Source organism: Sturnus vulgaris, chromosome 15, assembly GCF_052056855.1.
Source record: "Sturnus vulgaris isolate bStuVul1 chromosome 15, bStuVul1.hap1, whole genome shotgun sequence".
Classification (NCBI taxonomy): domain Eukaryota; kingdom Metazoa; phylum Chordata; class Aves; order Passeriformes; family Sturnidae; genus Sturnus; species Sturnus vulgaris.
Window position 1 is genome coordinate 13521519 of NC_142257.1, and position 13147 is coordinate 13534665.

General features: G+C 37.0%; 1 protein-coding gene across 2 annotated transcripts in view; it reads left to right on the forward strand.

Annotated features, from left to right (window-relative positions):
• The window catches only part of GABRG2 (gamma-aminobutyric acid type A receptor subunit gamma2), a 65255-nt gene that overhangs the window by 13207 nt on the left and 38901 nt on the right, over positions 1 to 13147 (forward strand). For both annotated transcript variants that reach the window (XM_088173824.1, XM_014877337.2), the window contains exon 2: positions 12934 to 13082. In XM_088173824.1, the coding sequence (XP_088029950.1) occupies positions 12934 to 13082 (149 nt within the window). The remainder of the gene's footprint in view (positions 1 to 12933; positions 13083 to 13147) is intronic.

Genomic DNA, 13147 nt, shown 5'->3' on the forward strand with positions numbered 1-13147 from the left:
GACTTAGCCACAGAACAGAGCTGCAGGAGATAAGGACACAAGGAGAAAAGAAAATCCTCTTATATAATCTTATATAATGAACTGAAGGGAACATTTTTACCAGTGTATGTCTTTCTGGACTTTGTATCATTCTCTGTGGCATCTTCAGCATCCTCTATTATTCCATTGCTAAACATATTTTGACACTCTAGTCACACGAGCCTACATCTCTTAGACCTTAATATGGTTTCTTCTCTCCAGAAATTTCAGAAATAAATTGGTAATAGTGCTGGATAAACTTGACTCCCAAAGCAGTGTTTCAAAATAATGCTTTTGGAATATGTCTGCAGTTACATCCATACTACTTCTGACCCTTGTAGACAGTTATGCACGATAATCAAACCCACTCATAGCTTCTGCTTGTACTTGGTTATTGTTCTTATTCTTGGTCTCTTTTACAGTCATGAGGCATCCAGCCTCTAGCCCTGAATAACATCTACTTATAAAAGAAGTTTCTAGTATCTTTCTCTGTAAAATTTTCATTCCTTTTACAAGGAAAAACTTCTCTGACCATAATCAGAACAATGAAAATTTATAAAGTAAAATTCTATAATGTTGATGAGAGTAAAAAAAGGTATGCCAAAATATTTGTGGAGGAAAAAGAGAATTCTGGGAGATGTATGTTTGTATTTGTACAGAATAGAAATTGCTCCTACTTTCCTGGTGTTTTGACGAGCCTTAATAGTCACATTCAAATGCAGGGGATGGGAAGATAGGCTTTGCAGTGATCATTATTCCTAGCCCACTCAAGTGTCAAAAACTTCAGAGCTAGGTAGAATTTGCGTGTTATGTGCCTTACATTTTACTTCTTGAAGACTGACAGAAAAAGAAAAAAGATAAGACACGGAGTGAGCCCATACATAGTTTTTTTCTCACTAAAATGAAGTTACAGGGTCACCATATTATTTATTAGTTAGGACCTTTAAAACAATTGACCATTTTTTCAGAAAAAAGATTCTGAAATTCTTTCATATAAAGCTGAATATAGTAAGATAACTGAATCTAGTTGAACGGTGAGATTTTCTTTCTATGGACTACATATCCAAAGTAAGCTTTTTAGAAAATGTTCAAGACCTCAGCATTTCTTTTTGAAATTGTCTTTGGAAAAGTGGGGCATAAATAGGCAAGTAAGATGTAGCAGCTTTGCATCACAATTTATGTCATGATTTTTGGAAGCACCATGTGTGAACTGCAGCTGCAGCCCAGCAACCCCCCACAGCCACTGTTTTGTACTGAGCCTGCATGGCCTCAGGACAGAGGTTTGTCAGGGTCTGAACTCCTCTTGACCTGTCCACAGCTTCGTTTTACTTGGTTTAGCTGTCACAGCCATTTATCTAATTGACCAGACATCTATGGCTAATTTATTTGACTTCCTGTATGGTACAACCAGAGTTTTATTTAGAAAATAGTAACAAGCCATGACTCCGTGGAGAATGAGTTACCTATATCACTGTGCAGTGCAGAGAAATACAAGGCTACTACAACAGCAGAGGCATTGATAAGTAGACTTAGAATACAGCATAGGAGGGTAAAGGCACAGAATCATGGAATCATTAAGGTTGGAAAAGGCTTCTAAAATCATTGAGTTCTATCATTAACCCCACACTGCCACATTCACCACTAAACTATGTCCCCAAGTATCCACATGGCTTGAATACTTTCAGGCTGGTGACTGGGCAGTCTGTTCCAACGCCTGACAACCCTTGCAATGAAGATTCCTAACATCCAACCTAAACTTCCCCTGGTGCAACCTGAGGCTGTATCCTCTTGTGCTATCCCTTGTTATCTGGCAGAAGAGATTGACCCCCACCTGGTTACAACCTCCTGTCAGGGAGATGTAGGGAGCAATAAGGTCTCCCCTGAGCCTCCTTTTCTCCAGGTTAAACAGTCATGGGGTGAGTTGAGAAATCCTGCCTGGGTGCATTTTAGAGTAGAGGTGCTGACAGTCGTTACCCAGAAGCTCGCATGCTTATATGGATTAAGCATATACCCTGACACGTAGCCATCCTGATAGTACCAATCACCAAAGAAAATCCATCAAAACAAATAAATTCCATAGGGGAATTGCAGAACATTTGTTGACGATTTTCCTACTCAGCTGACATAGAGACTTTAGTTTGCCACTTACATTCTTAATGTATCATACATCTACCCTGTTATCAGAACTAAATTCCACATCCACCTCTGCACAGTCTGTTCTATGAGCATGAGTGCAAACAGCGTCTTGCATGATATAAGTTGGTTTATGCAGGAACACATGGGTTACTATTGGTTACCATGCATTAAAAATAAAGTTAAATCAGAAGCATTGTTTAAAAAAGAAACAACAAAAAAAGTTTCATTTTCTCCATTTGCTTACTCTTATTTTGTGAATGATTTAGCTGCATAATCATGTAATTAAAGACGTGTATTGAGCAGCTATTTTCTGTTCATTCTGCTCTTTTTTCAGATGCCTTTCTATGCACGTTCCAGTAATGATACTTCCATGATCTGAAAGAAGTAAGAATTATTAATACACTCAGAATAAACCTATACTGGTTTCACATTTATTTTTGATTGGCTCTCTAAACATTGAGGATTTACCCGACCCATTTTCTTTATCAACATTACGGGCTTTAATGTTGCTGATAAGCACAATGCAAAGTCTAAGGAATGGCTAGGGATTGTTTCCTCCTCCATCATAAGGTGGTTTAGCATCATACCCAGTCTGCATCAACACAAATAATAACAGACATTTATGTGCTTATTAATAATGGTTGTAAAAATGGTTTACACTTACATGCAGAGAAGATATCACTTGGTTTAGCATAGCAAGTAGGACACTAGTCCCTTAGCTGGGGCAAGCATTCCATGTTCCTGGCTCCTGGCCCAACACCAGGAACACTTCATTATAGAGCTCTTCTGTGTACTGAGATGTAGAAGATGAGAATGAAAACATTCCTTGATATGTTTACTTCTAATAAGGATTTATATTCAGCTTAACTTGAATTTATGTTCAGCCTAACTTGAATTTATAGCTCATGCTGGTAGATCCATTAAAAAAATGTATTTTAAATTTCAAAAGAATGCTCAGGAGTGTTACTCAATAAGCAAAACTGCTGACATTTCTAGCACCTCACATGTTTGTTTTTAAACATTGACAGATAGTGATGAGAAGATGACTATATCATGAGTGATTCATTCCAGAAGTGACTTCCTTCTGGGTGAAATTACCATGCAGACAAAATACAGAAAAAGATTTTGCAAGAATTTTGAAAAATCACAAATATGAGTGCCTCATAGGGTATTACAAAACAAGAGCCTATTTCTTCATTTCTCAAGTCTAATTGAGCAATAGGATTGGAGGTTTTGAGTTAATGTTGTTTAAATAGAGCGCTGGAGGGCATCCATGTTTTCCTAATCTTTCTCACTGAGAAGAGAATTGAACTTTTTTATTTATCATGAGATTTTAAAGCAATCATTTATAAAAGCAATGCACATCATTGAGGAAGAGAGATCATACGGAATACTAACAGATGACAATTATAGACAATAAAACACAGCCGGAAAAAATGAAGTGAGCTCAAGCTAAAACCTACCTAGTCAAATCACATTTCAGTAATGATTGTTTACACCTTCTCTTGAGATTTGCTAGCTATAGTGGACATCTGCAGGAGCAGAGTAATAGCAACAGGCAAAAATCATGCTCCAAGTGCCTTAGATTTCACATTCAGAGATTCAAAGAAAGCTTAAATTTTTTTTTTTAAATGAAAGAAGGGGATGGGAGGGGAGAGGAGTGACAAAAAGAAGACTGCAAAGCAAAATAGAATCCTTCTGAGGTTTGCATAATTCCAAGATTAAACCTTTTACACTTAGATATAGCTAGATACATTCAAATAAAGTAGATCAACTCAAGCTAACCCTATGATTGATGCAGAATAGCTGTAGCTGTTACTCCCTTTTCTGTTTGTTTCTAATGCTTTTGCTCACTGCTAACACAAATATCCATAACCACAGTGAAAACAGATACAGAAGTAGTTTATATAACCTCCAGTAAGCAAAATATAAAGAAACACAGTCATACCAAATTCCAGCTCAAAAAAAAAAATGAAATCATTATCTCAAATTATGGAACCTTATATGAATCACCTGATCACATCTTAGACTCCTCTAGAGCTCTAGTAACTATAAATGCTGCACTTCAAGCTCAGACTGTTCAAAATTAATGATGTGTGCTTGTTTCTATAATTATCTCTCTATTCCTTACTGGCCTAAAGTTTCCTTCATCTCTTTACACTTTGCTATCCTCCCTCGGGGGGATACAATTCCTCTCCATACCCACAAGTTTTATATTGTGGTGAAGCCTTGTAAAGGTAAAGGCCTTGTCAATCCTCTGAAGGGGGGAAATGATGCCTTGGGTTTTAGCTTGTATATTTTTCAGATTCTCTGCTGCTTGGTTTGTAACTCCTACACTCCATATTAGGTGTTAGTAAGTTCTCTTCACAGGGTAGTTAGGCAAAACAATCCCTTCCCAGCTAGAGAATCAAGGACAACCTTTACCCTAAAAGCATAAACAACGTCGAAGGGAAGGGGGCAAGCCAGGGGGTTGAGACTTCATAATCTGGGGCTATGGTCAGAAAATTGACCCCAATATGTAGATGAACCAAAACTTATAAAAGTGTAAAAATTTGTGACTAGGATCCATCTTGGTTCAACCTGAGTGTAGCTCCAGCCAGGCTCTTGTACTGCCCAAAGTGTATCCTTTTAAGGCCTTTCAGTAAATACCTATTTTATTCCTTTTAACTCTGTCTAGTCTCTGTTCCACATCAGCCTTTCTAGGCATCAGTTCTGTAATTCAGTTTTGGTTAATAATGCCAATGTGTTCTGATTGACCTGGAGTTGTATATCCCTTACCAACTTATTTAACAATATATCTCAGTGTTCTGCTGAAGAAACAGATTCTAAACTGGGTGCTTTTCAGCTTTTGGTTCTTTGCCAGAGCTGCTAACACTGGTCTCTGTTTCTGGTAATTTTTGTGGCAACTGGCTATGAGCCCATTTTGTTGCAACTAGAAATATTTTAAGAGGGACAATAACCCTCATGGTCACTCACGACTTGAATCCAATCAGTTATGCAATGCAAAAATGGCACTACAATTTTTCAGCACACTGAGCTAGAAAACACTGTAAATACTGCAAATGAGAAGTTTTATTGTTTATTGTCTCAATAAATGCACTCAAAAGGGCTTTTTAAAAAGTGTTTTCATGGACTGACAGGAATGAAAAAAACCCATAAACCATGTTAAATCTTTCATTTTATACCTTTCTTTATAAACACTTGCTGTAGCCAAATTCAGTTGAATCTGAAAATATGGAAAATAAATGCTTTAACAATAGTTACAAAGAGCTAAAACTTCCTACAACTGAAGTGCAGTAGTTAATGTGAGTGTATGTCTTGGGCAAGATGTAGAAGGACTGTAAATAAACCAGTCTGCTATGATTGACAGTTTTATAGACACTAATACAAAACCACCACTGCCATATAATATTTTAGAAGTCTGTCTGCAAAGAGGTTTAAGAACTGGACTGCTTTACTCAAAATGGCTGACAAACACCAGTGAGGGTGCTGGCAGTTGCTGAATGACTACAAGAAAGCTTTTAAAATCCATAGCACGATCCATAGGTGCTGTGCTGCCAGGTATCATCCCTTCAGGGGAACAGAGTGTAAATGTTCACAGGAATCCAGACAGCCTTTAAATCTCAGGGTAGGCACAGTTTTCAGAAATAACTGATTGCTGGTAGTGTGGGGCCTTCATGTTCAGTAAAGACGACTGAGAAGTCATTGCTATGAGCATTCATTTGTGCTCCCCTAGTAATTTTTGCCTCTTAAAGAACCATTTTGAAACTTGTGTGCTCAGTCCCATAATCTGTTTCAGCTGTACATATTTCTTTATGAGAACTGTAATATTATTTTAAAAATTATTTTCATATACACTTCAGTCCCTCTGTAACTTAGGAATGACAGAAAAATTTAGCTTTGCTTTGTTTTAAATAATCATTTCATGCCAAGATTTTAACTACATTACATAATTTGAGTAGTACATGGAATGATAGCTGCAGCAGAAGCAGTGCCTAGGAAATAATCTTCTACAGGTAACCTACCTAAAATTCACCCCACCCAAACCACTGAATAGAGGTCAAAACTATTTGCTTTCGTCCTATGAATTTCCTCAGTCTCCCTTACTACATGACTATAACAAATGGCCAAAATACAGCTTATACACCCTTGTGGCCACATGAAATCCAAGCTTTGCTGAAAACTCTGTGAATCCAGGATTTCAAGCTCTTCTGGAACCTTATAGCGTCCTCTAGAATTGTAGTTACAGCAGCACCACAACTCTAGGTGAAGGGAGTAGGACTACAAGACAGTTTCTCAGTGATGTCTTAGTCCAAAATTTTTAACTTTATTTTCTATTATGGAACTTCTGATAACTGATTGGATCTTTTTCTCCTTAAGGAAAGTATCAGAGTTCCTATCTTTGATGTGGGAAATTATTTGGGAAGAGATTAATATTTGCATTACAGGATTTGCAGTCCTAATAAAATTGAAGGTTGAGTATTTGTGATGAACATTTAGTAGTAAAAGAGAAAATCGGTGCCATTTTTATGGCAAGAACAGAAACTCAGTCCTGTGCATAGCCTTAGGATTTAAATAACACAAATGCACAGAACAGAAACAAAAACACAAATAGGACAAAAGAATCCATGGCACAGCTTTGTGAAAACATTTTCTGCTTCAATCAAGATACCTTTACTTAAAATGTGAGTCAACATGGGAGAATTTAGACACTTAGATTTCCAGAGACACTGTATTCTCTTCCACATCTGCTATCTCCACGTATTCATAAGTCATATCTGCATACAGCATCTCTGTATCCACAGTGGGAGCCTGGAATACATCTTTCCTTCCCACTGACCTTATTATCACCATGAATAATGTATGACCTATAGATTATGGTAATTTTTTATGCACATCAGAGAATGAATCGAACTTGACTCTTCATTAAATTAAACAGTGCTACTTAAACTGTTAGGTGAACTGGCAAGCCTCATTTCAGTTCTTTCCTGAGAGGTAGAAAATATTGGTGCTTTCAATGGAAAACTCAGTTTATGTTCAAGTAGTTTTATTAAATCTTTGCTGAAACCTCTATAGCTACTTTGTATAAAAGATGAAATTGCCCAAATTTTTGATAAATAAACTTTAGATTTTAATTAGATTTAAATTATTTAGTCATTAGCTGTTCAATACTGATAGAAGTCTTTCCCTTTAGGCACTTAGTGGCTACTCTGGTTCTGCTTGTAAACAGCAATGAAATATTAGCAATTCACTCTTAGGTGAAGTTTCACAACAAAATTCTTGGTAGTAGTTAAAATTAATTTTGTATATTTAGAAAAATTAGAGGACAGAGCCACAGCAGGTACAAACTGGCATAAATCATTTAAAGTCTCCGGAACTACAGAGATTTTGACAAATTAATATATGACCTCATATCTGAAGCCTGAAAGACTGACCAGCCATGGAAGGTTTTTGCCAGAGAAGAGTATTCTTTCCCTTCTACTCCTTGTAACAAGTTGTGAAAATCATGTTATTGTGGATTAGGAAATAATACCTTATTTCAAAGGGATATCCTTTGTGAGTTACTGCTCACTACTTAAAAAAGATGTGCCCAATCTGTCCCCCACTTTAGACTGTAAAATTACTGCTGCTGTCTGTGATATTAAATAATGCATGGCCTATCTCTACCAACACATGGTAGCATCTTTCCAAGAAGCATTACATATGATTCTCCTGGAAATCACATTACAATGTCTCTGATACAGAGATGACAGCAGAGATCATCCAAAGTTATAGTATTGACTTCATGTTAGCAATTAACTAAAACACAGTAGTTTTGAAACAGGTGGCCTATGCTTTATATTAATCTTTGAACTAAAGAACTTTAGCCAAAAGGCTTGAAAGCATAACAGTGAGGTTTGTGTCCCCACTGCTCAACACATACTGGGTTGCATCTGGCAGCGGAGCTAAAACTCCCGCTCGTGAAAGCACGGTACCAAACATGAGGCACCAAACGTGAGGTTTTGTGGACCTCCGGGTGCTCTGAGGCACCCACACTATTGGGTTAGGCTCTTCTTTAAAAAGCGAGGCAGCTAATAGTTGCTATAAAGCTATTTATTGTAGAAGCACATATATTTTAAAGGCAAAAACAAAGCAAAGCAATGGCATAAAGGTAAGTGACAGAAAGCAATGGCAAAAACAGTGGCAAAATGCAATGGCAAAATGCACATGGCATAAAGCCATGGCATAGAGCATCAGCTCTCCCTGATGCATGTTCTTTTATAGAAACTTTCCAACTAGCTAAGACACAAACTCGGACCACCACCTATTAGAATTTTAGTTTCTTAGCACGCTAGGCTACGTATAAACTACGTACATGGCTTATGTTGTTTTAACTGAAAAATGTAAGCAATATTCTTAACTCTAACTATATTATGTCTGAAGCTAGATTCTTAGAGCCTCTAAGGAAACACTACTATGTTTTCAACCTTCACTAGAATATGTATTACTTCTCAAGCATCTAAGACCTTTTTTTACACACTAAAAGCACTTAAAACTTACTCCATTTACTTACTTACTTATTCACTCCATCAATTCACTTACTCATTCCATCCAAAGACTTTAATTCAATCCCTGCACTCTGATTTCTCTCAGAATAGATCAGAGAGACTCCTGACTTACTGACTCCAACACATAACAATGTAAGGCAATTATATACCGTTAATATAATTATTTATTAAGTTTTACTGAAGTGCAGATTATTTTTACATAGGCATCAAACTAACTTCTAGGGAAATTAAAGCACAAAAGAAAAGAAATCATGTTGAATCTATTAAAAAAATATATATATTCCCGAACCATAATGTGGACTTCTGTGTCTTTGGGCTGCTAAGAGAATGGTGTATCAGCACATTAATGAAAAATTAAGTAACTCATTAAGTAATGAGTTTGACCATATCTTCTGAAGGATCAGTAAGCTGGAAAAAAATTTCCTAATGCAGCAGTGATTTCCCAGCAGAGATATCCTTTTCAACAATTGTAATTGTATTTCCAGTATAAATATAATGTCTTTAGTGCTAAGGGGCCCATATAGGAGACTATAACGATAAAGTGAGTATCGTTTCATTAATCCTTTTTCCCTTGGTTGGTCACCCCAGCTCCACCTGCAGTGGGTACCTCTGCCCACAAGGATTATACCTGCACCAAGAATGATTAAATGTTGCCTAGAGAGCATTGCAAAGAAATGTATGGATCAAATGCACTGGCAAAGATTTGAAGAATAAGTTCCTGAACACTTAGTTTGCATCAACCTCCATTTGTGCTAAAGTTACTCCTCACCAACAAGCATTTAAAAGAGCTCTATAAATGTTATAAATTAAGTAACAACTTCAATGCAGGATTAGGATTAGTATGTGTTTGTTTTAGGAAGGAAGATAAAAAACATTCGTTCAACCCTGTTTAGCCTGACATGGTAAAAATCTCATTGGCAGAATGAAGTTTCTAGGTAATTGTAGAGTGAGATACCATTTTATAGATCTTTGCATATATTATTAAGAAAATCACATTTAAATTAATAAATGCTTATTAGGACCAGAAATTTCTGCCCTCTTCCTGCTTTGTGAAGATGTATTTCAAATAAATAAACATCCCTCTGAATGTTAAACACTTGTGGTTACATATATATGTACCTGCCTTTATAAGTGATTACCATCAGAGCCACCACATGCAGACTCCACTGGCAAGCTGAGTAGGGATTGGGCCAGATGACCTCCAAAAGTGCCTTCTAACTGTAATTACTCTATGGTTTGAAGTTTCAAGCTTGGGTTCTGATCCTCTTAAGTAATCTCTTTTCCAGCTAGGGAAATGTATGGATTTATGTAAAGCAGTGTTGCAGACATCTTGCAGTGGCATTAATACCACAGTGGGAATATCTCAAATGGTGAGATCTTTTAGTCAGTGTCTGAACGATGAACCTTCAAAACATTATGGTTTAATCTGCAGATAGGTAAAAATATATTTCTTTTCATATCTATATTACTAGATTTGAAAATTTCTAGCAGTCAGAAAAATAAAAATAGATTTCAAGATGCATTTGGGTATAATCTAGGCTTTAATAAATTTGGGTTGGACATTAAAAGCACTTGCAAAATTTCAGCCATATAATCTGAAGGACTGATCTGAAAGTCTTAAGGAGACGAAAAGGGCTTTGTCGTTATAATTTTCATTGTATTAATGGCATTGCATGACTAAAACTCTGCTCATTTGGATAGAGAAGCATCTTTGATTTTTCTGGCTGGAATGCAGGTTTACACAGACAGACAATTGCATACCCATGCTAATTTATGATCCTTGTGGAATTCTTATAAAAGCTGGACTTCAGTAACATTTTTCCCCAGCTACATTGGCTGTGTTTTCTCTCCTCTGTCTCCCACTCATTTCATAAAGCATTTGCTGGTTTGGAGATGTGGAGTGCCAAAATGGCTTGAGATGAGAGATGAACAAACAAACAGCTATTTCTGTCATACAAACAATTTCCAAGAAGGAGTGGAAGTTTCAGTTACTATAGGCTGCTGTTCAATAAGGTTGTTCTAGATCTGAGAAAACTTCTAGACAAACATACTTCTAATCTTGCACCGTCTAGTAAACCAGACTCTACTAATTAGCTGGTTTGAGTTTTGAAGTTTTCTCACTGTGCTGACACTCACTAACATATTGCCTTTGTGAAAAATGCGTTTGATTTTATTTTCGTTTTCCATTCAGCAAAAGATATTTTTTCAGAGGATGGTTGTTGAATTGGCTATAAAGCAGGAATAAGGTTTTTTTAAAAATAGTTATTTTCCTTCATTCACTTTGCATAGTTTGAAAACATATAATCTAGTGCCTTCTGTTTGCAAAGATTTTATTTAGAAGTATTTCCTTTCCTTCAGGGGAAAGAATTTTGTTTCAATTATTTTTCTTTGAATTACAATTAGATCTTTGAACTGATAACTGAATTTAAAAAAAAAAATTCTCCCAATTTAATTAAATTGGCTTGTTTGTCAGTACCAGCAGAATACTATGGACCATATTGCTAATTAAAACTTTGCTTTTGATTCCGAATAAAACACTACAGGTCCAGGCTTGTGCAGCCAGAATGAAGAGGTCGGGTTGCAATTCTTGATCTGGGAAGTTGAAGCTCCCAGATACCCACAGCTGGTGCAGAGCAGATGAGGTAGTGCCTGGAGGCTGCAGTCGGTGGCTGTTATCCAGGACATGTAACAAGGGTGCAGATCAGATTCATTAGCAGCTTCCAAGCTCAACTCAGAGCAAGACTAGCTCTCTCTCCATGCTACTCATTCCTAGTTGCTACAGCCCTATGCAATCTCGGGCTTCAAATGTCCTTCAGCACCTCCTGGGAAGCAGCATCCTATGAGCTACGGCTCTTTCCTGTTAGGCTGTGCCCAGGGGAAGAAATAACCCAAAGCCTCTTTCCTAGTGAGATTGTATTTGTGCAGTTGGCTTACAGCTCCCAAACACCCAACACAGGAAAGCCTTTGGGCCATGCACTCTGAGTAGGTACAACCTGGATGCAGCAGGAGAGCACTGAAGGGAAGAGTGAGCACGACATCAGTTGGGTGAAGATTGCTGTTAATGAAATGGTGCTCTTGGGCTCTGGGATGAGTCGTCCCTTCACTACTGCACCCACCACCATGACCAGCTGTGCCTCTTTCAATCTTGTGTGCCATGCAGAAGATCCAGCCCCCATGAGAATCTGCTTCTCTGTGCTCTTTCCCACTCCTTTTCAGATTCTGGTTGAAACTGGAAAGTAATTAATTTTTCTGCTTTTCACCCATTTGTATCCAAACTCTATCCACTGGCTTAAGACATTTGTAGTATCATCAAGATTTTCCATATCTAGCCAGCAGGGTTCAAACTTTGTCACAGAAGCAGGACAGGAAAGAAGAACACTGGCATATTATGCAAAAAAACATACAGTTGCTTAGCACTGCTCAGCTGATTACAACTAAGAGTCTGAAATGAAAATATCTGATTATGTCATATTCTAAAGTAGTTTCAATGTTCTCCTCTAGAACTGGAGGCACTTATTTTGAGAAAACAACACATCCATTAAGACTAGTCTGCACATTTCTGACTCCGAACTTGCTTTTTTTTACTGTGCTAAGCAGGTTGAATTAGATCTGCTGTCGCTTCTGAGTAGCAGAATAACCCCAGTAGACAAACTTTTTATCTTCTGTGGGTTCTGGTTAGCAAAAGTGAAAAGGAAAACCCTTGGCAAAAATTTGTGCTCAACTTTCCAAATGCACAATAAATTCAAGTTCATCAGAGTGGAGATAAACTGCATGAGAAGTTTGTCTGAATAAATCTAATTATTGGTCTTGTCAGTAGTGTGTTTCATCAAATCATTCTCTCCAATAGAAGTAAAGAAACAACAATGTGTACACAATAAATGATATTTTGGTGGAGAGTTGCATAAGCTAAGTGACAGATTTGTTTCATAACAGGTCCCACCTGAGTCAATGAGAGAAAAAATAGCCATGACAAAGGTGATAAGCACTGATGTTCCTCTGAAAAGACAGAATGTGATCTCAACCGTATTAAAAGGAAATGCTGATAAAGTGAACTGTAACCTCAACTGTTATTTGGCATCTTACTGGGGGTCTAATTTTGAAAATGGAAAATTTTAAGAATGTTTTTACAGTATTATTAAAATCTAAAATGTGTGTGTGTTGTATTCCAGAGAAGTTACCTCCAAATTTGTATTTTTCAAAGCTTTTTTCTTCATTTTTGTTTCCTTAATAGTTCCACCCAAAAGGGAGATGATGATTATGAAGATTACACTTCAAATAAGACTTGGGTTTTGACTCCCAAAGTCCATGAGAGTGATGTGACTCTTATTTTAAATGGCTTGCTGGAAGGATATGACAACAAATTGAGACCTGATATAGGAGGTATGTTGATTTTGTTTTTATACCACTTTTGATTAAACAGTGAAGAGAAAGAATTGTCATGTCAT